The sequence below is a fragment of the Zingiber officinale genome, chromosome 2A, assembly GCF_018446385.1.
Source record: "Zingiber officinale cultivar Zhangliang chromosome 2A, Zo_v1.1, whole genome shotgun sequence".
NCBI lineage: Eukaryota > Viridiplantae > Streptophyta > Magnoliopsida > Zingiberales > Zingiberaceae > Zingiber > Zingiber officinale.
Genome location: NC_055988.1, coordinates 142,398,297 through 142,425,305, shown reverse-complemented (window position 1 = coordinate 142,425,305; position 27,009 = coordinate 142,398,297). Strand labels below are relative to the sequence as shown.

Here is a 27,009-nt window from a genome sequence, read left to right as displayed (position 1 = left end):
TTCGGGGATGGGGCGGGTTTGGGGCGGGTATGGGAATACTATCCCCATCCCCGAACCCGCCCCGAATATTATTATTATTAATATTAATAAATAATAATATGATTTTTTAAAAAATATTAATAATAGTGTTAATATTAATATTAAAATTTTTGAAAATATTATTAATAATAATATTATTGATATTGATATTAATATTATCATTAATAATTATTATTAAATAATAATAATAATATAAATTAATTTAGAAATGGGGCGGGGATGGGGAATCCCCGAACCCGAAAAAATGGAAACGGGGCGGGGATGGGAATGGCAAACCCGGCCCCGCCCCGCCCCGTTGCCATCCCTACATGCACACACACATCACAGTAAATAAAGCAATAAATATGGAAATTAATTTTCCAACTATTATGACATCATCCATCACTGTCCTCCGTGTGCTGCCAGCCCTAGGGTCCATGTCGTCGGGTCCATCGAGCTTCCTTTTCTACTGCACCTCTGGTGCTCCAATAGTACCACGCCTTGCAAGGATACAATCCGCGACAAAAATAAAATTTTACATATATCGATTCGATATTCCACAAGAGAATGTACATAAAGTCTAGATCAAACAAAAAAGTAAAATCCTAGGGCTAATACAGCTCCTGCTGTATTTAATAAATATAATCATGCATACACAAAAATGGCCTTGACATATCCAAGGGTCCAATCACACACAATCACATTTAAGCCATAATAGTTAGAGCTTGCAACCACAGAGTTAGCATATCCTACTATTATCCTGCCTAAAATATGTATGACATGTGCATAATTAAACTGAAAACCAAACACACAGAGACAAACCCTAGTTCTGATACTAATTGTTGGTTGATACTAGGAATATCATACCGGTTCCTCTGTACAAAAATTTTGTACAAGTCCTGAATCTTTCCTAATAACTTATTGTGTTCTTTAGAAATTAAATTCAGAATCGCAAACAAAACTTAACATTATTGATTCCAAATTTAAGTTATCTATTCTTAGAGATTTAGACTTGGATCGCAAATGGTACTTAACATTATAGATCCAAATCCACCCATGTTACAAATTCAATTAAATATTTATTTCAGAGATCGGCTCCCAGGTCAAACATGGTGAGGCACTTGACCTTCTTGGGTATGGGAACATCCACCACTGCCTCAACAAAGTCTCTCAATGAAATTCAATATTTAATTTCCTTATAGTAACCCTAAGTTTAACCAAAAAGAACAATCGAATCACAAGATCAAAATAAAAAGAAACACAACTTCGAATCACAAATCCGAAAATCTAGAATCACTAGCCTCTTGTGTTTGATATTTCAAAATCCATACAAAGAAAACTAGTATGATGTGGAATAGAATTACTAATTATACCTTTCTTTGTAAGCAACAACCTCTTGATCTTCTATTGTATTCCTCTTCTTATCTCAAACGTTGTGTGGGCAACGATCTATCGAGATGAGAACCACCAAGACACCTTCCTTCTTGCAAGTTTCGGCCACCAACCTTCAAGCTCCAAGGGATGCTAGAACAAAGCCTCTTTTCTCTCCTTCTTCTCCTAGAAAGAACCGATCACCACAAGAACTCCAAGAGAGAGATGCACCGGCCACTAAAGAAGAAGAGAAAAGGAGGAGTATAGGGTCGGCCACACCAAGGAAGAGAAGGGAGAAATAATAGAAGATATGTTGTGAGGTGAGACACCTCTACCCTCTCTTTTATATTCCTTGGTCTTGACAAATAAGGAAATTTAATTATTATTAAAATTTCCTTATTTTCCTTGCCATTGGTTAATAAGAAAATTTTAATTAAAAATTCCTTTTAACCCTTCTCATGGCTGGCCCCTACAAGTGCTCCAAATAAGGCAAGTTTTAAACACAAAATTAAAACTTCCTTATTTGTTTCTAGAAATTTTAAAAATAAAATTTCTCTTTAAAAATTTCCTTCAAGGTTGGTTATAAAAGGAAACTTTTATAAATTAAAATCTCTCTATTAAAACATGTGGATAATTACAAAAAGGAAAGTTTTCTCAAAATTAAAATCTTCATTTCAATCTACAAATAAGGAAATATATCAAATCTTTTCTCTTAATCTTTTGTAGAAACTATAAAAGGAAAGATTTAATTTTAAAACTCTCTTTTAAAATCATGAGGATGGTTACATAAAAGGAAAGTTTTCTCAAAAATTAAAATCTTTCTTTTAACTACAAATAAGAAAAGATATCAAACCTTTCTCTTAATCTTTTGTAGATAACTATAAAAGGAAATATTTAAATTTTAAACTCTCTTTTAAAACCATGATATCCACATAAGAAAATATTTTAAAAAATAAAATCTTTTTATTTTATATGGTCGGCCACACCAAGCTATGGCCGACCACCCTACTTAGTTTAAGCCTTTGGCTTGGCCGGCCCAAGCTTGGGCTCCAAGATTGCTTGGCCGGCCACCTAAGGGTGGGTAGGAAGTGAGTATTTGGCGGATATAATTCTCTATAAATAAAAGGCTACGATAGGGACCGAGAGAAGGAATTGGTTTTGGTCTCCCGATGAAATTAAGCTTCCTGTGTTCGCCCCGAACACCCAACTTAATTTCATCAATAATAATTCATACCACTAAAGAATTATTATTGAACTACCGCACCAATCCCAAATTACATTTTGGGCTTCTTCTTATCATGAGTGTGTTAATCTCCCTGTGTTTAAAATGTCTAATGTCCACTAATTAAATGAGTTACTGACAACTCACTTTAATTAATATCTTAGTCCAAGAGTAGTACCACTCAACCTTATCGTCATGTCGGACTAAATCCACCTGCAAGGTTTACATGACAATCCTTATGAGCTCCTCTTGGGGACATTATCAACCTAGATTACTAGGACACAATTTCCTTCTATAATCAACAACACACACTATAAATAATATCATTTCCCAACTTATCGGGCCTTTTGATTTATCGAACTAAATCTCACCCATTGATAAGTCAAAGAAATAAATACTAGATATATGTACTTGTTATTATATCAAGATTAAGAGCACACACTTCCATAATAACAAAGGTCTTGTTCTTTTATTCAGTCAGTATAAAAGAACTTACCTTAAATGGTCCAGCTCAATACACTCTGAGTATACTAGTGTAATTTTATAGTCAAGATAAACTAATACCAAATTACACTACGACTATTCCAATGGTTTGTTCCTATCCATCTTAGTCGTGAGCAACTGTTTATAATTTATAAAGAACTGATAACATTATCTTCTGTGTGTGACACCACACATCATGTTATCTACAATATAAATTAATTGAACAACTACACTTAGTATAAATGTAGACATTTGACTAATGTGATTCTTTATTTCAAAATAAATGTTTACAAAAAGCTAGGCTTTTAGTATACACTCTAACAAATATGACTGGCCAAGATAATATTATTGTCCAAAATAGCTGAATTCCATCTGCTGAATGACCCAATTTTACATTACGTGATTCAATTGTAAAGAAGGAAAATATTATATTAAGATGTTTCCATGCAGGGGGAGTCAGAAGGATGACAAATTATATCTCCTTCATGTACATACTCATGATGTCATCTCATATGACTTGTTATTGTCGCAGATGCATACAAGTGTTGAAGTCTAGCAATTAATAGGAAGTGATACATTACTTTCCATGGTAAATTCTTTTTCTTCTTCCCTAATATGCGACTACGCTACTTATAATGAGGATGATTACACATTCTGCATTCAATAAGTTTACTATCTTCATTCCAAAATATTATACAGTTATTTATAAAACAACCAATTTTTTCCATAGACAAACTTAAACCTCTAACCAATTTTTTTAAACTATATAAGCTATCAGTCATTATGTTATTAACAGAGAGTAACTATGATATCGATTGACAAATTCCATTATAACAGGGTTCTGAGAAATGTATTCTACCTTGTTATTCAATAGTCTTGCAATAGATGATAATTGGGAATGACCAGAAGAAATGTCTTCCAACACTTCTCTTTCATTAGCCTTTAATATGCCAGTAGTTTCTAAACTTTAGGTGTTGGTATTTTATTTATATTCGAATGATTAACTGCATTTATCTCATCGTAAACCATTAATTATATTGCATTATCATTAGATGATGATTCTAATCGAGCAATAAAGTCATATGATGAAGTAGCAAAAGGTCCAATTGACTCAAACAAATAAAATTCTCTATGATAGTACAATTATAGTAATTTAGAACAAAAACATGTTTACCTAGATATACTTTCACGATATCCTCATCTTGAAAAGTTATATTTCTACATTTGTAATAGTTACACGGACAATGTAACTTGTCACCATCAATACAATTTGAATGATGCTTAGCATAGTTCATAAACTCTTTAACTCCATTAACATATTTTTCAATAATAAATCTATTTTCTAACCTATTGTATATACAAACTTTATTTATATACATTATAACCTAAAGAAAAATAAATTTGTAATATTATTAAACGTGTAAAACTAAACAAGCTTATAGTTATAACTTAAACTTAATTAAATTGTTAAAATATAATACTATCAATAGCACTTAAACTAATTATGAAGTTTGAACCTTAAAAGAAGCATTAGCACTTTAAGACAAGATAGCAAACGGGATGGAGATAGGAGCTAAGAAATGATGTTGCCTCCACTCCATTGCTAAAATAGGTAAGAGCTCAGCAAATATAGTATACCTGAAGATAATTAAAAGTAACAAAAAATTAGCTAAAATCAATCAATTACATAATATCTTAAAAACAACAATGAAATTCATACCACTTATCCTCTTGAACCTAATAATGAAACAAGGATCTAGTAATCAGCTTTATTAAAGAATCTAGGTCGAAAGTCATCTCTTACCATGAACATATTTTAAGAAACTACAATTGAAGCATTATGCATACAATGCATCACATTATGTTCTCTAGAAACTCACTTATTGAGTCCGGGGTTGATCTCATGGCTAGGGTTGAGGTTGTAGGCGGGTCGTGGTGGCCTGGGCTTGCAACTAGGGTTGAGGGCATGGCTAGCTAGCAGCTGGTACAACTCACGGCCAAGGTTGAGGCCTCGATTGAGCTAGCTGCCGACAGAGCTCACAGTCGGCTGAGCTCGCAGTCGACCAAGCTTACGAGCTAGAGGTTGGCCAAGCTTGTGGCTTGGGATGAGAGAAGAGGGAAGGTGAGAGAGGAGAGGAGCGTACTGACGCTATGCATACCTAGATAGAAGAGGAGACAAGTTGCGCATGCCGAAGATTAGAGACGAGACAAGCGTATCGGAGCTGGAGATTTCGCTCGATTGGAGAAGAGAGCGGATGCAAACAGGAAGAAATTAGGAACGCAATCCTAATTTTAATTATCAATTAGAGACGGAAGTTTAATTTCGTCGCTAATTTGAGATGAAATCTTAATTTCATCACTAATTTATAACAGAATCTTAATTCCGTCACTAACTTAGCGATAAAATCTTAACTCTGTCTCTAATTTAGTGACGTAATTTTAATTCCCTCTCTAATTAAATACGATAAATAAAAATAGCCACGGAAATTAAAATCTATCACTAAATTAGTGACCGATTTTTAAATCAATCGCTAATTAAACACGGATTTTATATCCTATCACTAATCAGAGATGAATTTTAATTTTCATCGCTAACCGTGAGTATTCTTGTAGTGGATATATATCTCCTAGTTTTTATTTTCATATGAATAAATCTCATAATAAATAGCTATGGTTTACAATGAAACATCAATATTTTGTTGTAATTTGTCCACACAAGCCGATTGTATGTATTCTATTTCTAACCATTTGTTATATTTCATGTTTTTTAAAGTTAGAAAAATCAAGATTAGAAGTATATCATCTAACAAATTTGAGATTTAATCGGATCAAAATTATTCAAATTTGTGTTTGAGAATCCTCTGAAAATCATGAGTTAGGCTAGAGTATTATACAATACAATATTATATAGTATAGTGTCAAAATATATATATATATATATAATCATTATCTTCTATGGCCCAAATGCCAATGTAAGCAGCGGTCCCCACTGAGCCAATTGCCGACAATTTTGTCCATTAAAATTATTCATTATTATAGGTGGCTTGCTTTGTAGTGTTATTATGCAAATAAAGAATATAGAACATCAATGACATGAGTTATAATTAACTTTGATGTGAATAAATCTCATAATAAATAGCTGTGATTTACAATGAAACATCAATATTTTGCTATAATTTGTCCACACTTGGCCGTACGTATTGTATTCCATTTCGAATAGAGATCAGAAGAATGTCAATACAATAATATATAGTAAAGTGTCAACTGTCAAATATAATATTTTGTGTGATCCTTTCACTTCAATGTTAGGGAATGCTCCAAAAGCAATAGACGAGGGACCGCGCGAGTAGACTACTCAAGTAGAACATTAAGAAATATTCCTTCACAATAGGGTGTCTCAACCATTTTTGAGGCGATAAAAAAATATTTAGATCTTTGATATTTTTAAAAAATAATATTATTTTTTAAAATAATAGTTTCTATAAAATTTAATTTCCTATTTTTTAAAATAAAAAATCTAATTAAAATTTTATATTCAACCTTTGATAATAAATACCTTTTCAAGTACTAAAATTGTTAAGTTATTTAATTTTTTTAAAAAAATATTGATCAACATAAGTAAGATTTTATTAATTTTAATTTTAAAAAAATTAGTTAAAAATATATTAAATTTATTGTGACAAATAATATTTAAAATAATAATTTTTAAAATTAATATAATAAAATAGGAATAAAATTGAAACATATTTTTTTTAAATTCTCCTTATCCTTCCTTACATCTCAAATCGGAATATAAAAAAATTTTTCGTTTCATCGATAAGAAAGGTAAAATTTACCCTTTCTAATCTTTTCTTTCTGTAGTTCACTTCCTTTCAAACAGAGATTCAAATTTCCCTTCCTCTTCTTTACCATTTCCTCCCCTTCCCTCACTTCCTCCTAAACAATGCTTAAGAAAGGAAAAGGACAAAAAATCACTAGGTAAGGGGGGAAAGGTTGCAAGAGTATCAATAAGAAAGAAAAAGGGAACAAGATCATTAGTCATTGGGAGAGCACACATTTTTGAAAGATCAATGCAGAAAATAAAATATAGATTATGCTTTAAAAACATAATATATAATTAAAAATAAATTAAAATTAAAAGGATCTAAAATTTAAAATTAATGTTTTTTAAATTAATCTAAAATTAAGAAAGAATATTTTTTACATTAAAATATAAAAAATTATAGGCCAATTTCATTGGAATTCTAAACATAGGCTATAATGGCCTATGCCTTAACCGCCACTGCTTCACAGCATCTGCTTTTGGGGTGGTAGGTGGCATTAAGCTTTCACTCTTTCTACATCCATTCAGTTTATTGTTTTCCTACACATTAACGGCGATAAAAATAGCAATCAGGATAAAAATAAAAAATTGATATAAATTGTATGACTTTTCATGTTTAGATATATATCGTTATTTCTATAATAATTGAGGTCGTATATTATATTTATTATAATATTTTTCATATATTATCTTAATCATTTATGTAAATAACTTATTGAAAGAGAGTTTGACATATCGAAAAAATTATTATTATGTGATCAAAAAATTAAATCATGAAAATATTTTTTTATAAAAACCAAGATAAAATTATGTTCAATGGATCCTTCTTCAAAATTCTGCATGACGAACATGCCTTTTTTTTATTTATATAAATAACTTGTTAGCCTAGGCCAACTATAATATCAGAGCTATGAGACTCCTAAGCAGCCACCCCATCTTGTTTCTTTGATCTTGCATATCAATTTCTTTTCCAACATCTTCTTTCTTCTTCTCCAAAACCCTTTTTCTCCTGTTTTTTTTTTATTCCTTGCATGGTTTCTCCTGAATCTGCCGCCACTGCCTCCTCCTTCCTCACCCACACATTGGCTTCACCACCCACGCCTATCCCTATTGTTTCTTCTCCAAGAACCAGCAACAATGGGTTGCTCTACAACTCCTCCCTCTTCCTTTTCTTGCAGCCCTCTCTTCTTCTCTCAAGAAATCCAGCAGTAGCAACAAATTTCCTTTCTTTTTTCATTTCCAATAATTGCCTCCTCTGCTGCTTTAGCCGCCGAGGCTCTCTCCCTCAGCTTCTGTTAGAGGGGAATAAGAGCATTGAAGAAAAACTTTGAGATCTAGATCAAAGTGTAGCACCAAGGACAAGTTTGCATCGAGGTTCAACGTTCTTAGATTCGTTAAGACGCTAGTACCTGTGCACCGGTGATTCATCCTTTCACTCTTTATTTCTTGTATTTTGTTTCTGTTCCTTCGTGCTCACAGAATTTTTTTTTTTCTTGTTAGATTGTAATTTGTAGTGCTAGAGAAAAATATCTAAATAATAATAATAATAATAATAATAATAATAATAATAGTAAGGAAAAAAATATGAAATCTTTTCAAATCTTGGGGAATAATCTGGTTGGGATCACCACGAATAGGTCAGACGCGGGTCAGATGGTTGATGACTAAAGACTTCTTAGCCCGGTCGGTTCCTTATCGGTTCGGCGATTAGTCAAGTTTGTAGTCAATCAGGTCGGCGGTTGGTCGGCGGTTATTCGGGTCTGTGATGAATCGGATCGACAATTAGTCAGGTCTACGGTGAATCCCGGGTAAGTCTGTGGCTGGCCTAGGACGATGAGTGATGTTTGCCGAGGCTCGGCCGACTCCGATGAGGATTCTTACGAATGGAGAACACTTGGCAGCCGGTCTGGAACTCTATTTAGGACTGACAACTGAGCTGGGAAGCTGTCAATACTTAGAACAGTTAGAAGAGAGGCCAAGGTGGCCTGGCAAAACTTCTCCGACGTGTAAGTCAAACGTAAGACGTAAGGAAGAAGAAGGAGAAAATGAAAAGCTAAAGGGTTAGTCGAGAAAAATTGCCTTGCATACTTGATCCCGTCCATACGAGCACCCTGTTTTATCAGCATGGGAGAGTGGGAGGGACTGTTTCTGAACACTCCGCGCACGTCAACCCACATCCTCAAATCTTGTCCGCACCACTCCCCCTATTTGACTACCTGCTTGTTCGAGCCCCATGTCGAGTTCAGTTCAGGTCAGATCGTGGTTGCACAACTTTACCTTTAAGTTTGTTGGCTTGATATGAGCTCAGTCTTAATCGGGCCAGCTTGATTTACATTGACTAAGTCCTGAGCCCACCACGTGGTCCTCTGCTATCCCTGTCACATCACAAGCTCCTCTAAATCTAATCTAAGAAGGATATGCCCTGACTGACTAGATAATTATCACGTCAACGACTCCCAGGCTCTTGACGTTAGGGTCCACGTGACTCTTTTTACTCGGGCTCTTCTCACTGCCACCCCAAGGATTTAAAGATGATGTTTCCGGACATCTCTAATAATTAAAATTCTAAATAATTTTTTTTTTAAGATTCCAATATATCATATCAATAATATAAAATCTCATTAAAATATCTTTACTAATTAAAACTCTAAATAAATTTTTTTTTATGATTCATAACATGAGTTGCATGACTTCATATATATTGTATTAAATTTGACAAAAATATAAATTTATATTTTCATTATTACTCTTAAATTATAAATTTTAAACCTCATATTTATAATGATTCAAAATTTTTTATTTAATTTTTTTAATTTTATGAATTTTTTATAAGATAATACTAAATGATCAGAATTTGACCAGCTAAAATATATACATACATATATAAGGACATTTTAGTAATATTATATTTATATATTAATTACATGTATATATTATGATTGAAAGATAAAAATTTTAACTGGTTAAATTCTAATCAATAAAATTTATTATTTTTTATAAATCATGTATTGATGCCCTTAGTAACTCATCCCATCCGTCAATCTGTCAGAGGTCACATCTTCTCACTCGGGAAATGAGATGCTATCATTGTCAACAATCTACCTCGGGAACTCATGATCCTTTTACGCACATGCAAATGTCCCATCAGCTATCAATCAGAGCCTGTCGCCCCGAATCTCAAAGATTGCGGTGATTCCCCACTAATCTCATTCAACGGTGCAATTGGGCGGCCCGCTCTTTTGCCTTGGATCCAACAACTGTGGAGTTGGACGCATTTTGTTTACTGGAATTTAATTATCAACTAATGCTTTTCGGTCCAACTGGTCAGTTGGATTGGCAATATTTTGTTTGCTCAGAATGAAGCATCGATAGCTACATCATACTAATCAACTGATGCCACTAAGTCGAACTAACCAAGTGAATTGGATACATTATATTTGATCGCAATCAATTGCTATGTTACAACAACCGATTGTTAGTGTACAAACCCCTGATTCAAGGTTTAACTCAGTAATTGATTGTTATTCCTTAGCAATCGATTGTTGTGCAAAGTCTTTTCCCGTTTAGGATTTAGCTCATCAATGGATTGAGGGTTGCAATAATCGACTGATGAACCTTGATGCGGTGATGATGAAGGATCCTACTCCACGATCACGGTGGAGGTCAAAGTCAAGACGATCAACGCGCAGATCGTATCGGCCGGTCAGGCAAAGCATGCCCGGATCAGGGGAGAAGGTCCCGATTCGCCGCCGCCTTCAATGTAGGGAGGAGTCAAATGACTGACGCCCGATGGATTATTAGACGCCGAACGGAAGAGGAGACGACGTGCAGAAGCCAGGCCAAGCGGCTACCTCGCTCGACCAGACAATAGAATTCGATATTTGGTAGAATTCAACTTCCGCCGAGCGGCTACCCGTTCAGCAAGATAGCAGGATTTACAATGGAGCCACGGTCGAGCGGGCGTGATACTGGCACACTGATGTTTTAGCCAAGCGGACGTAACAATAGCACAGAGGAGTTCCAGCCGAGCTAGCACATGTAACGAAGTCCTGGTCAAGTGGACGGGACACAAGGACAGTGGAGTCCCGGCCGAGCGGCTAGCTCGCTCGGCCCAACAACATACTTTCTCTAATAACCATCGACATCCTTTTGGGAGTTAGTGCCGCTGACACCAAGCATGGGCAACCAGAAGATCGTACGGCGGAAACTTCCACTGTCACTTCAGAGATATGCTTGGCCCGTTGCGGTATTGTGTCAGGGACACTTTACTGACATATCTTTTCAGGAAAAACTTTGGGAAACATGCTCGTCTTGGAGAGCGTGCATGCATGCTACAGGAGCTCTATATAAAAGGAGGTCTAAGTATCGACGAAGGTATGTGATATTCACTGTTTGCGCTATAGTTATCTTGTTGCTCCGCCTTATACTTCATCGTCGGTGACTGACTTGAGTATCGGAGGGTCAACGCCGAGGACCCCTTCCTTGGCTCGGCACTGACGTAGTTTTTGTTGTAGGTCCGAACAGAGTTTACAAGCAGTCAACGGGAGCGCCACATCCCCAGCTTTCCATCTCTTTGACTTTCGGACAAGATCATATTTGGCGTCGTTGGTGGGAATATCACCTGCATCCGAACTGAGAAGATGGAGGACGTTGGACGACTCACCATCGTGACGCTCACCTAGGAAGATCTCGACATGCTCGTGCAAGCCCGAGCGGCAAAGATGATCGAGCAGCAACAACAACAGACATTAGTCGATCGGCAAGCGCCGCAACCTGCAACATCGGCGACCGGTAGACGAGCGGGGCAGGAAGACCGAGCAAAGCAAATCTCCGTATGGGGGAAGAAAAGAAGGTTGACCGACACACAAGGGAAAGTGTCGCCCGCGCCGACCCCCTTTCATCGCGCCTTGTTCCAAACCTCCTCGAAAATAACCCAGGCGAATCAAGAGCGGGGATCGTCTTCGGATGATGCTCCCGTTCGGGATACACGAATAGGCAAGGCGCCCCGAAGCAACGCGTCGCCCGAACGGATCAACCGACAGTTCTCCGAGGAGATTTTACAAGACCCTTTACCCAGACACTATACCCCACTAGCGATCGTGGAATACAACGGGACGACCGATCCAGACGATCATCTGGATAAGTTTGACAACACGGCCACACTACACGAGTATATAGATGGGCAAAGTGCCGAGTCTTTCTTACTATTCTCTTTGGCTCAACACAACGCTAGTTCCGAAGACTACCGGACAACTCAATACGAAGCTTCAAAGACTTCTGAGTTGCATTCCAGCACCATTTCACCAGCAATCGACATTATCAGAAGACGAGCGTCAACCTCTTTGCTCTAAAGCAAGGGCCCAAAGAAGCGCTCCGGGCGTACATCAGTCTCTTCAACCAAGTAGCCATGGATATTCCCTCGGTCTCATCCGAGATGATGATGAACGCCTTCACTTAAGGGCTCGTCGAAGGAGAGTTCTTCCGATCGCTTATCAGGAAGCCGCCGAGGAACTTCAACCACCTGTTCAGAAAAGCCAATGAGTACATAAATGTGGAAGAAGTCAGACAGCAAGGAAGAAGGAATGTCGGCCGAGCCCACGCCGGAGCCCGAAAGGCGATCGGTGTGCAGTCACCAATCGCCCAAAGGGCCAAGAGCGAAGGGAGCACGACCACACCAGGAGGCTAGGACACATGTCATATAGCATGTGGCCGCCGGTCGGCAAAAGACGACAAAAGGCAAGGTATGAACGCCAATGTTCTATTCCTTTCACTAGACGGCGATGCACAACACGCGCGAATGCTACGATCTGACACCGATCGAAAGTCGACCAACTCCGAGAGGATATCACCGCTGATCTACAACACCCAATAGGCGACATCGACAACAATCTACCGGACGACGAGAGGATAAAAGAAGAGTGCTTGAGCGGAACCATCAGCATCATTGGAGAGATAACATTGACCACTCTCGAGTCCCGGTTGAGCAGAATAGACACTCTACTTAGGAAGAAGAGGACAAAGGCAACCTCACCCAAGGAGAAATAAGCATGATTGCTGGAGGGCCAACCAACAACGACTCCAACCGAGCCAAAAAGTCATACGCTCAGTGACTATAGATCCATGCCATAGGGTGAAGCAGGGAAAAGGCAGAAGGGTCTGAGATCAGCTTCGACCCTAGCGATTTAGAGGGAGTGGAGATCCCTCATGATGATGTATTGATCATCCGAGTGATAATTGTTAATTACATTATTCACCGAACTTTTATTGATATATGGAGTTCGGTGAACATCATCTTCAAGAAGACGTTCAATAAATTACAAATCGATCGGAATGAGTTGCTGCCCATGACGACCTTACTCTACGGCTTCATGGGCAATGAGGTACTGCCGCTCGGACATGCCCGACTGGCCATCTCACTCGGGGAAGAGCCACTGAGAAGAATCAGGACCACAAACTTCATCGTGGTGGACGCACAGTCAACCTACAACGTTATCTTGGGTCGACCGACCCTCAACGAATTCCGAGCGGTGGTGTCTACCTATTGCTAAAAGATCAAGTTCCTGGTGGACGACTGTGCGGGCGAATTCAGAAGCGATCAGCTGGTCGCTCGACGAAGCTATGTCGAGATGGTCAAGTCCGAAGTGAGAAGCGCTCGGAAGAATCCGCGCTTGGAGGTGAACGTCGTCACCAAGAAACTTCATAGGTTGATCTACGAAGAGAAGGAGAGGTCCAAATTCACCCAGGCCGGACGAAGGCCACCATATTAATCACGGTTGATCGGGAACCTAAGAAGAAGACAGAGCGGTCGTGGGGCGCGAATCATCTCCAACTCTACAGGGCCGGATGAGAGGTGCGCGAGTGAATACATATATTTTTGTATGTTTCCTGAACGCAGGGCAAAATATAAATAAAAGCGAAGGTCATTCTTGAGATGTGTCATCATCAACGGTTGAACGACGACCTTAAACTCGAGTCGTCATCAACGGTCGAGCGACGACCTTAAACCCTAGTTTTCGTTAACGGCGAGCGGCGACCTTAAACTCTTGTTTCCACCAACGGTCGAGCGGTGACCTTAAATCCTAATCTCCGTCAACGGTTGAGCGACGACCTTAAACTCTTGTTTCCACCAACGGTCGAGCGTCGATCTTAAACCCTAGCCTCCGTCAACGGTCGAGCGACAACCTTAAACTCTAGTCTCCACCAACGGTCGAGCGACGACCTTAAACTTAGTCTCCACCAACGGTCGAGCAGCGATCTTAAACTCTTGTCTCCATCGACGGTCGAGCGGCGACCTTAAACTATAGTCTCCATCAACGGTCGAGCGACGACCTTAAACTCTAGTCTCCGTCAATAGTCGAGCGACAACCTTAAAATCTAGTTTCCGTCAATGGTTGAGCGGCAACTTTAAACCCTTGTCGTCATCAACGATCGAGCGGCGACCTTAAACCCTAGTCTCCATCAACGGTCGAACGACAACCTTAAACTTTAGTCTCCGTCAATGGTCGAGCGACAACCTTAAAATCTAGTTTCCGTCAACGATCGAGCGGCAACTTTAAACCCTTGTCGTCATCAACGATCGAGCGGCGACCTTAAACCCTAGTCTCCACCAACAATCGAGTGGCAACCTTAAACTCTTGTCTCCATCAACGGTGAAGCCGCGACATTAAACCCTAGTCTCCACCAACGGTCAAGCGACGACCTTAAACTCTTGTCTCCATCAATGGTCGAGCGGCGACCTTAAACCCCAGTGTTCGCCTAATTTTCCTCAACGATCGAGCGACGACCTTAAACCCTCGGCTCAATGAGCGAGCAAGAGTAGATGAAGAGCCGACCGTGAACCCGGGCTACTTAAAAGCTCGAAGTCTTCAAAATATAGTGACTGTTTGGCACTATTCTTCAAGATACTCCCAAGACCGATTGGAAGTTCGCAAAATTATAACGAAACTTTGAATACAAAAAGGATTGATCGACCGGATAGACTAATCGTGGACGATTGGAGGAGTCATGAGGCCACGAGTTCTTGCAATGCTCAGAAGATAAGTTGAAAACACATATTCATTAAAACTTCAAAATTTTACAAGAGCTCTCGACCTCACTCAAGGTAGTCCAAGGCGTTGTCAGGCAGCGACGCAGTAAGTTTAACCCGGCTGATGATGTTGTTGGTCAAAGCTGCCGACAGGTAGTCACCCTCTCTAAGCTGGTCGATCGTCCCGTCGATCGCTAGGTCGAACAAGCGGAGTGCTCGATCGGTAACCTTGTCGTTGAAAGCACCCGAGCGAATGAAATTCTTCTTCATAGTCTCGAACCGGCCAGCCTCGACATCTTGATATGTCTTCAAAGCCGCTCAGAAGGCCTCCAGCTCATCCTTCGCGATGGACAATGCATTATCTTTGGCGGAGAGTTGGCCGCGAAGGACAGCTTCTTCGGTTGACTGGTTATTCCGCTCAGCGACCAAGAAATCCTCAGCTTCCTTGAGTTTCTGGGCGAGAGTCTAGACCTCCTTATTCTTCAGTTCGAGGTCTTTGATGGCCCGAAGCTTCCTTGCATTGGCCGACTCAATCTTGTTGTCGAAGGTGGTGATCAGCTTATTGAGCCGAGCTAGTATAGTGGCCTGCTCTGCACTCTTTCCCCGCTCAGCCTCGAGCAGCTTGGTGCTCTTCTCCAAAGCGGCCCGCAGTTTCTCCACCTCGGTGTTCGTCTGCTCTTGAGTGGCGGAGGATTGGCCGCTCGACGCCTTCATCTTCTTCACTTCCTCCTCCAAAAATACAAGCCTTCGACACATGGCCAGACTCTCCACCAGTACTGCAAACAACAAAATGAATATAAGCGTCGATCGAAAATAAACTATGAAAATGCAAAACTTATCCCAGTAAACATCTGGGTGTGGTTGTCCGTGAGCGCCCCCGGAGGTATCATCGCTGCACGGGCCCGGACATCAGCTCATATTTGGACGAGAGACCCTTGGATGATGATTTGGTGCTCAGGAACTCGGGATGCAACGCCTGCCGACTCGCGCCACTCTTCGGTCGGCAGGTGAAGAATCGTCGTAATATGGCGTTGGCCACTCGGGGCTGATTGTGCAGAAGTAGCTCGTCCGGACGGCCGGGATGAAGACATCGGACGGATGCTAGACTTCTTGGCCTTCAATTTTGGTGGCAGGAAGGTCATTGGTGGCGCACAGACGGTTCCTTGTGGCAAACCAGAGAGGGAAGGAGTCCGATCTGACGACTCAGGAGTAGTGGACTCTTGGACGGGAGCAGGGATCGACGTCTCGACCCGTTCAGCGGACCGCACCCTCGAAGTGGCGAAGCATGATGAAGGCTTCGCACGGCGCCTCTTGCGCCTGATTAGTGGCTCGGTTGAGGAGGTTGAGCCTGAACCCCCTCAACTTCAACGACCGAAAGCCATTCGGAAGGAGGTTGTGAGCCACCAGTCGCTCCACCACTGACCAAGGCTGGAGCCGCCGCGCTTTCATCTTGGGGATATTCTTGGGAGCCGACCGACTGCAGGCCATGGCTCTCCAACTCCTCTGCAGCAGCCGCATTGATCGCGGCATCCACAAGCTTCGCCTTACCAGCCAGACGCCCACGTAGCATGACTTCGACTACAAAAGAGAAAGAAATATCAGTTAGAATCAAAAGAAGGATTGAAGAAGTTGCATACCTAGGCTGGACGGAAGCCGAGTGCGGATTAGACTCATGCCAAAGATGTAGAGGACACCCTCCAACAGCAGTTTGCCAGCATAGAAGCAGCGTTGAGTTAGTCCGACCGGCTCTTGTACTATTTCAATAGAGGCTAAGGCGCCACTTCGAGTTGCTAGTGGATCGGGAAGTCTGGCCACTCGAGAAGGCGTACAAAAAAGAAATATTCCCTCCAATGCTTGTTGGAGATCGACATTTTGTCGAAGAAAACCAAGCACACTCGGACTTGGAAAAGGAAAGTCTCTGGCTCGGACAATTTTGGATAATAAAAATAGTGGAAGATCCAGGGGTAAGAGGAATGTCATGCAGGCGGAAAAGAACAACGACCCCGCACAGCAGCCGAAAGGAGTTCGGTACTAATTGGTGAAGGGAGATATGAAAGTATTTACAAACGGTGAGGGAAAAGGATGAATGGGAAACTATAGACCGACAGTAAACTGATCTCTAAAGAAGGTGAGATAGTCGGGCGGCGGGAAATTTAGCCGATCGGATGGAGAGGGAAGAAAGATTTGATAATTAGGAAGAAATTCAAAGGCAGCAGTTAAGCTCTCAACATCGTCGATGTCAAACTGGGACTCGGTAGAGGTGTACCAGAGCCCAAGGATGCCGGCGGGAGGCTGTGAGTTGTTAGCCATCGCAAAAACAAGGGAAGGGGAACATATGCGAAGGAAAGGAAACCTACTGGCAGAATTATCGCTGGAACACTGAGACGCCGAAAAACTCAAAGACGAGGAAGTACAAACATCAGTAGACGAGAAAGCAAGGGACGATGAGAAGGAAACTTACTAGAAAAAGGTCGCTGGAGGAGCAGGTAAAGAGGAACGTCGTCGGAGCACAGAAGGAGCGTCGTCGAAGAACTCGAAGAAGTGTGCAAAGGCGGTGACACACACGGGCTTATAAGCCTCGGGGTCAGTCGACCGGAGCCATCCAATCTAGGTCGCAGAAACCCAGGTCAAGATCTAACCATCAAATTTGAACCACCAAACGTCACATCGCCCGCGGATATCCGCCTATCACATCAGGCGTACGACGGTAGTGGACAAGACACGTGGTGCATCGCCATGGGTCGGCATTTAATGAGGGCAATTAAAAGGCATGAGACACACTCAGCCTTAATGCGAAGAGATTTGCACGATTTCCCAGAAATATGGGTGATGTAAGCCTAGCTCGCGTTCGCCCAAGACAACCCAAGAAAAGATTTCACAAGTATAAACTTTCATTGTGCCGATCAGATTGAGGGAGCATATCTACGGCCGAACGACAAGCTTCAACAGGCCGACCGACGGGGAGCGGTCGCATCCCGATCAGAAACCAAGTAGTGTCGAAGGCCGGTCGGGTGGAAAACTGCTCAGACAATTGTCTAGTCAGTCGAACTTGCAGCCTCATTCGACTAGACTTGAGGGGGAGGCATGTGATGTGGTGATGATGAGGCACCCCACCCCACGACCACGATGGAGGTCAAAGTCAAGACGGTCAACGTGTAGATAGTATCGGCTGGTCGAGCGAAGCATGCCCCGACCGGGGGAGAAGACCCTGATCCACCACCGGCTTCGACGCAAGGAGTCAAACGACCGACGCCCGATGGATTATTGGACGCCGAACGGAGGAGGAGACGAGGTGTAGAAGCCGGGCCAAGCGACTACCCCGCTCGGCCAGACAACAGAATTCGACATTTGGTAGAGTTCAACTTCGGCCGAGAGGCCACCCGCTCGGCGAGACGGCAGGATTTACAATGGAGCCACAACCGAGTGGTCGTGATACTAGCACACTGATGTTTTGGCCAAGCGGACGTAACAAGAACACAAAAGAGTTCCGGCCGAGCGGACGCATGCAATGAAGTCCCGATCCAGCAGACGAGACACAACGACAGTGGAGTCCCGGCCAAGCAGCCAGCCCGCTCGGCTCAGCAACATATTCTCTCTGATATCCATCGACATCCTTTTGGGAGTTGGTGTCGTCGATACCGGGCATGGGCAGCCAGAAGATCGTACGACGGAAGATTCCACTGTCACTTCAGAGATATGCTCGGCCCGTTGCGGTACTGTGTCAGTGACACCTTACTGACATGTCTTTTCAGGGGAAACTTTGGGAAGCGTGCTCTTCTTGGGGAGCGTACACGCATGCTACAGGAGTTCTATATAAAGGGAGGTCCAAGTATCGACAAAGGTATGAGATATTCACTGTTTGCGCTATAGTCTTCTTGTTGATCCGCCTTATACTTCATTGTCGGTGACTGACTTGAGCATCGGAGGTTCAACGCCGAGGACGCCTTCCCTGACTCGGCACTGACGTAGTTTTTGTTGCAGGTCCGAACGGAGTCTACAAGCGGTCAGCGGGAGCGCCACATCCCCGGCTTTCCATCTCTTGAACTTACGGACAGGATCAAACCCTATTTCAGGATTTGCACAGTTAACCTCTCAATCACAAAATCCCCTTAATGTATCAATGAATTGCTAGATGCTACTAATCGATTTGTACACTATTTTCAACCATTCTAATGGCCAAAACACGCCTAACTTCACTACCCTTGTTCCACGAGTAGCTCATATCAGATGAATCTCTTGTTCTCAAGACTTTAGTGCTTGGAAGTTCTTCATCTCCGAGTCTTTATTCATCGTCGCATCTGATCTCATGATCTACTCAGACTTTTAGACCCTCGACCTTTTTGAACTTCTACACCTTGCATCCGATCTTTCAACCTACAAGGATTTCTCCTTATCAAGAATCCAGCTTCCAGTCTTGTTAGACTTTTCCTCCTCACTTATCACACAAGTGAGATCCACATTTTTCTTAAACTTAAATACTTGTCAAACATTGAAACTTCACATCTAGGACATGATTGCACCAACAAACCTAATATTTGACTTTAGATGTCACACCCTGTATGAGCTAAGCTTGTCGCGACGCTAGCTTTGCTCATTGCACATGAACTGTAACAATATTAGAGCAAAATATATACAAAAGATAACTAACCCGACTACATGTGTATCTCTAAAGTAACTTTACTAGTGTTATGTATATATCTCAACAATTAATCTGGAGGTCAAAAAAAATAAAAATAAAAAAAGAGTGAGCACAAAGTACAAAGAGAATATAAGAGAGATGTGCATGAAAATATAATCAAAGAGAGCAATAATATAATTTACAATTTATGTTTCCATGTCATTGATCTTGTATTCTCTTTTTAATCAGTTTTCCTTAATTTATCATTTTTCCAATATTACACACATTATAGTATTATTTTATCCGACAACTAACATAATTTTATTAAGTAAACAACATACAATACGTGTTCGTGTATCTTTTCTTAATCAGTTCTTTTTAATTTCTCATTTTTTTCTAAAATTACACACAATAGTCTTACTTTATCTTTGTTAAATGGGTGAACGACGTGCAATACACTCATCAAGAATGTGTTGTATAAATAAAGATGAATAACCCACAATCCATCTAATATGAATACATCATGTAAAAATATAAAAATAAGGGTGAGTGACTTGTAACTCACCCAAAAGAGATGCATCATATATAAGAGTAAACAACTCGCAAGCCACTGACAACAAAATAAATCATATGTATGCACCTATACATACATTATATATACATAGATATGGTGAACGATCTGCAATCCATCCGACGAGATGTATTATATTTCCATGGGATGAACAACCCACAATTCACCTAATACAAAATACATTATGTACATGTACCTATACATACATAGGGTGAATGATTCGCAATCCACCCAAAATATGCCTCATAAAAAAAATGGGATGCACAACCCACAATCCATCAAGTGAGGTGTCTCACATAAGAATAAAGTGAACTATCCGTAATTCATCTTGTAAGAAAAAATCATCTCAATTTGACAGAAACCTATGAACGAGCGAAAATACTTGAAAGCCCTTTTTAAAGGGCAGAGCAAATGCTATTTATAAAGAGTTATTTTATTACTAATTTAGCATAAATAATTTCATATTTTTAGAACCGAAGTTCTATGATATAAGAGTTATACTCGTGTCTATTAATTTAGTTGAGAAGTTAGATACTTCTTACAAGTGTTGAGCCAAAACTCTCTCGTATTATTTGATTTTAGGTAATTACTTCAATAAAATTATCTTCGCTATTTACCCTTTTAAAATTTCTCATAAGAGTCTGTATTATCTTTAAGGAAACTATCCTAAGTTCTCCTATGATATCTCTAAATTTCAAATTGTATTATAAATCTCAATAGTAAATTTTGGAAGAACAACAACCAATAGATTATGAAAAGGACAAGCAAATATAATGACAAAATTAAGCAAATAGAGATAAATAAGAGTATGCAATTAAATTTTCTTATAGAAAACAGGAAAAAAAAACTTTAAAGATTTATCCCTAATATTTTCCCTAATAAAGTCTAATTTAATTCTCAATTAAATCTATTACTTGTTTACTAACAACATGTGCTAAAATTAATTCCTACTTCACAATCGAGCAATCGAAAATGATTATCTATGGTGTATGTTTACACATGCACAAGATAGTTAAAAGGGAAACAAGCAAGAAAACTCCACCTAAATCGAAAGTTTAATTGTGCTTGCTGCTGTGGAGCGTTGCCGGCGCGACGGCGGCGACGGCGGCAGCGGCGGCGTGATGGCGACAGTGCTGCCAGTGGGCTTGGGCAACAGCAACGTGAGCGGCGGAGGCAGCGCGACGGCAGCGGCACTGACAGCTACACCAGCGAAAGGATTCGGGGTTAAAAGTGGTGGGGTTAGGGTTAAGGAAAGTATAGAAAAAGAGGAGGAAGAAAAAAGTCATGGCACGGGAGGAGGAAAGGTTCGGGTGGACTTTTTTAAATGACACTTTTTCGGAAAATTCTAGAAAAGTTTAAATTTTACAAGACGGCCCTTTTTGTTTTAATTATTTTCTATGTGGCAAAAGACGCTCGTCCAGGACGTGGTCTATAAATCAGCTGGCAGGAGGTTGCCATTTGGTTATTTGAATCAGCCGGACGAGGTCTATAAATCAGCTGAGGTGGCTTACTCGTGTAGGAAGGCATTGATCAGTATCCATGGAAGCAGCGAGAGAGATCACAAGAGAGAGTGCTCATGAAAGGGGCAGTAACATAGTTGCATGTGTTCAAGAAGAGCATGGTGAAAACATTAACGTGAACAAGGAGAGTCCATGCAAGCGAGTTGATGAGCAGCAGCAACACCAGGTCACGTACAAATCGACTTATGAATGAATTCCTTCTTCTTCTTCACTCTCTGTCTTATGAATGAATTCCTTCTTCTTCGTGAATACAGAAATCTGGATGGAAGAAGTTCCTTGCTCACGTTGGACCCGGATTCCTGGTGTCGATGGCTTACCTTGATCCTGGAAACTGTATGACAAACCTCTTTCTGTTCCTAAATCTTCTGTGGTTAGTAGTTGAAAGTTTCATGTGAATTTTACGTGGAATTTTTGACAGTGGAAACCGGCCTACAAGCAGGAGCAAATCACAAGTACGAGGTAGATAATCATGATCTTTCGTTTCTTTTACATGTTTATCTCACTCAGTTCAACTGACTGATAATAATGTCAAAATTATGGAAACAGCTCTTGTGGGTGATACTGATTAGTCTCATTTTTGCACTGATTATACAATCATTATCGGCTAATCTCGGCGTGTCCACAGGTATATGATAACTTCCAAGAACAAATTGAAGCTTATTAGTTATTAAAACTTTAGTTTATAATTTTTGTGTATGATAATTACAAAAGGAAAGCACCTTGCCGAGCTGTGCAAAGCAGAATACCCCAAGTACATTAAGTACTGTCTTTGGGTGCTGGCTGAGTTAGCTGTGATTGCTGCTGATATACCTGAAGGTTCTTCCTCGAGTTTAATTCTTCTTTAATGATGTTTAACTAATTAATGGTTTCTTTTTAATGCAGTGATAGGAACTGCCTTTGCTCTCAATATCTTGTTCCATATCCCACTTTGGGCAGGTGTGCTTATCACAGGGCTGAGTACTCTGATGCTTCTTGGCCTTCAGAGATATGGGGTAATTTTGAAACTCAAGTTAAATTTATAATCTTTCTGAAGGAAATTTTGTGTCACATCTAACCAATAGCTTGCAGGTCCGGAAGTTTGAGCTTCTAATAGCAGTGCTGGTGTTAATCTTGGCCGCCTGCTATTTTGGAGAGCTGAGTTATGTAAAACCCCCAGCTGCTGAGGTGATGAAGGGGCTCTTTGTGCCTCGGTTCGGCGACGACAGTGCTACCAGTGATGCGATAGCTCTCCTTGGCTCCCTTGTCATGCCGTAAGTAGTCGATCCATCTCGGAATGCTTCCTGCATTGGATTTCACTGAAGAAGTATACATATCTTCTTGATTCATGTAGGCACAATCTGTTCCTGCATTCGGCTTTGGTGCTCTCAAGGAAGACTCCCCCCTCTGTCAAAGGCGTCAATGTAGGAAATATACTGCTTAATGGCGTGACGACACCAATTAGGCTCTTATGTTTCGTCTCCCTCCTGTAGGATGCATGCAGATTGTTCTTCCTCGAGAGCGGTTTCGCGCTGTTTGTTGCATTGCTGATCAACATTGCTGTGGTCTCTGTCTCTGGGACTGTCTGTGCTGCTGATAACCTCTCTGCTGATGATGCTGATAGATGCGATGATTTAACTCTCAATTCAGCATCATTCTTGCTCAAGGTCTTTTGTTGTCCCATAAAATTAGTTCTAAATTTTTTCAAGATCACAGGAGGATCACACTAACCATGTGCTGCTACTTGAACATCTGTACTCTGTACTCAGAATGTCCTGGGAAAATCTAGCTCAATAGTCTACGGGATTGCATTGCTGGCCTCCGGACAAAGCTCTACAATAACAGGCACATACGCTGGCCAATATATCATGCAGGTATAAGCACTTGGATGGCCATGATCAATGCCTTTTTAAAGCAATTTTGTTTCTCATCCACCTTCAACACTGTAAATGCAGGGTTTCTTAGACATCAAGATGAGGATGTGGGTTCAGAACCTGATGACTCGATGCATCGCGATCGGTCCAAGCCTCATCGTCGCGATTATAGGAGGCTCTGCTGGAGCAGGAAGGCTTATAATTATCGCATCGGTACCAAATTAAAAAAAAATAAAAAACTCTCCTTTTCCATTTCTGCATATTAAGCTCATCTGAAAGCGAATGATCATCAAGTGTGACCGACTGTCAAATCCTGCAGATGATACTTTCCTTTGAGCTTCCTTTTGCTCTCATCCCTCTGCTCAAGTTCAGCAGCAGCAGCACGAAGATGGGGCCTCACAAGAACTCAATTTATGTGAGTCTATCTGAAAGATAACACATAGATCGAGCATTAAACTATAATCCAATATTCTAAAAGTGAAACTCATAACGCAGGTGATCGTGGTCTCGTGGATCCTCGGTTTTGGAATCATAGGAATCAACATCTACTTCCTGAGCACAAGCTTCGTTGGATGGCTCATCCATAGCAGCCTTCCGAAGGCTGCCACAGTCTTCGGTGGCATCGTCGTGTTCCCGTTCATGGCGGCCTACGTCCTGGCCGTCTTCTACTTGACGATCCGAAGGGATACGGCGGTGACATTTGTGGACAAGCCCGATGAGTCACAGATAGAGATGGAGAGTGGAGTGCGTAGTTCGGATGGCAATAAGGGCACTGAAGTGGCGCCGTACAGGGGTGACCTTGCCGATATTCCTCTTCCTGACTAATGTCTGTCCGAAGCTTTGTGTACTGTATTGCCCAGCGGTGGCTTAATAAGTGGGATTTGCAATGAGTTGTTGGTGGAAGGTGGGCTTCTTATTTATGCAATGATTATTCAGGCTTCATAACTGATGAATGGCTAATCTCATTATCTCACATACACTAAATAAAGTAAAACCACCACGCCCCACGTCTTATCGAGGGAGCAAGCACAAGTGGCAAGTATACGATGGAGCCTCAATAGACGGTTAAATCCTGAAATCGACCTCTATGCCATTTAGACGGAATACCGTGTGTTTATTTGTTAGTATCTTCCGCAATTTATTGTAATTAGTTGAATTTAGGTGGCGTTTGATTAAATGATGGAAATAATTATGGGTATAGATTTGATAGTAAGGGAGAATGGAATGAAAATGTGAATGGAAATGAAACTCACCTAGTTATATGAGTTTTGTTGATTCCCAAAAATCTACAAATCATTTCCAAATTATCATTCCCAAACCCACAAACCAAACACTATCTTTTACTATCATTTCATTCCCTCATTCCCAAATTTAAATTTAATTTATAATAGAGATAATTTGAACGGATAATCAATAGGGGTTAGTTTTTGCTATATGCAAAAGAACGACAAATCTGTGTTGCCAAGCGGGTAGATCGGTTGAGCAGCAAAGCAACACTAGTGGGCGCAGCGGATCAGAAAGGCCGACCGAGCAGCACGATCGGGCGGCAGAAAGGCCAACCGAGCGGACAGAGAGAGGCCGACTGGGCAGTAAAGCCAACCGGGCAAAGTAGACGTCCGATCAGAGAGATAGAAAGTCGACCGTGAGTAGATAGGCTAGCAACAGACCGATCGGGCGGACAGAGAGGCAGGTCGCCCGAAGCAAAACAGGCTAGGCGAGAGGCAGATCGGGTGGATAGACAGGTCTAGCGAGAGGCAGACCGGGCGGGCAGATAGGTTTGGCAAGAGGCAAACCGGGCGGACAGACAAATATGGCGAGTAGACAGGCGGGGCGGACAAAGATTGGCCAGGCGAGTGGAGAGGCCGACCGGGTAGACGAAGAGGCCGAATGGGCAGATGAAGAGACCGCCGGGGAGAATTGACAGAGGCCTGCGATTGATGCAGTTTTCTTGAAACAGATTCGCCCCACCTCTGGCTATGCTTCGAGGCTTACTCAGGTCGTCTGTTTCTCAAGATACAACGATTGCCCGTGGTACAACCAAACACTGGTGGACACGGCGAATTGAGTGTCACTCGATTACTAGCACGGACACTCCGCCGAGCAGGAGTTGCACGGCAGAGGATGAGGGAATACTGGTGGAGAGCTTCTACTGTTTTTTTTATGTGTATTCTGCTTGTGATCGCAATCTCTTTATATAGGAGCTTAGATTAACGACAACGTTAATGGTTGATTAATGACCATTACTCGTCGAACAATGAAATGCCAACTGTTTCACTCATTATCACTTGACCGTGCATTTACAGTGTGGAATGTATAAATAATACAGAGTTACATGACAGAGAAGGAGGGGAACGAAGGTGGAGAGTTAATGAGGATTAGTGAGGATAAGTCATGAGGATTAATATAGTGAATCATGATAGGTATAAATAATGAGGATTAATGTTAAAAGAATTATAAATGAAAGAGAAATATATAAATAATGAGGATTAATGTTAAAAGAAATATAAATGAAAGAGATATATTATTATAATAGATATATGGGAGTGGAACTTATATTTTTTTAATACATGAATAGGTATTATAATAAAAATGTGTTACTTAAAAATCCAATGAAACAATTCTGTTAGCCGAATATCAATTCGGGTTGTCCGGCAGGGACGATTGACTTTTGTGTGGTCCTGCTCAATGTAGTAAAATGAGTTTTGGTTCTTTTGTTGTGCTTTTCTTTCCCGCATGTGGCAAAGAAAAGTGAAAAATTTTATTTTGGATAAAATTGGGATTGGACAAGTATATAATTTGGTTGAGTTTTTGTTAGTAAAAGTATACAAGCTGAGAATTGAACTTAGTTATGTTTAAATTTATTTATTTATTTATCAAACTTATTTATTAAAATTTTTATAAGTTTAATTTTTTTTATCAAATTTATATTTATAAATTAAATTAAATTAAATGTTTATTTAATTTGTTGATTCCTTCATTAGTCGTGTTTATATAAATTTATTAGTTAACATCTGTTCTATTTCTTAAACTTATCCTTCATACAATTCCTCTGCTATTTCTTAATTATGCACTAATTAGTTTTAGTTTCTTTAATTGCATAGGTTACTAGCCAGCAAATTGTGTTATTAGTTTTAACTATGCTGCCATTTCTGCAATTTAAAGAGTGAACCAATTAATTTAAAATGCTATATATTTTGTATTGATTACGTGCACTAGTCCAGTTTTTATTTCGTAATGGGACTGTTGACTGTATTTTCCATAATTTAAATACTGAAGTCATTAATTTATAATGTTTCATGTTTTGAATTAATTACGTGTACTAATTTAGATTTAGTTTCAGTAATTGCATTGCTCCTTGTTTTTTATAATTTAAACATTAAATTAATTAGATTATAATGTTGCATGCATTCATCTATATTCAGCGGTGGTCGTTGGCAGTCTTACATCATTTCATCAGTAATCGTTGTCACTAAAAGACGAGCATTAATTTATTCACTATGAAACAAG

General features: G+C 40.4%; 1 protein-coding gene across 1 annotated transcript; it reads left to right on the top strand.

Moving 5' to 3' along the window:
- The first annotated feature begins 7,828 nt into the window (after positions 1 to 7,828).
- On the top strand, positions 7,829 to 24,462 carry LOC122042469 (metal transporter Nramp5-like). Its single transcript, XM_042602616.1, has 14 exons — positions 7,829 to 8,336; positions 21,608 to 21,818; positions 21,907 to 21,985; positions 22,071 to 22,111; positions 22,199 to 22,277; positions 22,364 to 22,468; positions 22,535 to 22,644; positions 22,721 to 22,902; positions 22,983 to 23,052; positions 23,122 to 23,295; positions 23,398 to 23,502; positions 23,584 to 23,715; positions 23,822 to 23,917; positions 23,998 to 24,462. The coding sequence occupies exons 2-14, from the start codon at positions 21,672 to 21,674 to the stop codon at positions 24,325 to 24,327; spliced, it is 1,650 nt and encodes a 549-aa protein (XP_042458550.1). The 5' UTR covers positions 7,829 to 8,336; positions 21,608 to 21,671; the 3' UTR covers positions 24,328 to 24,462.
- The last annotated feature ends 2,547 nt before the right edge of the window (positions 24,463 to 27,009 follow it).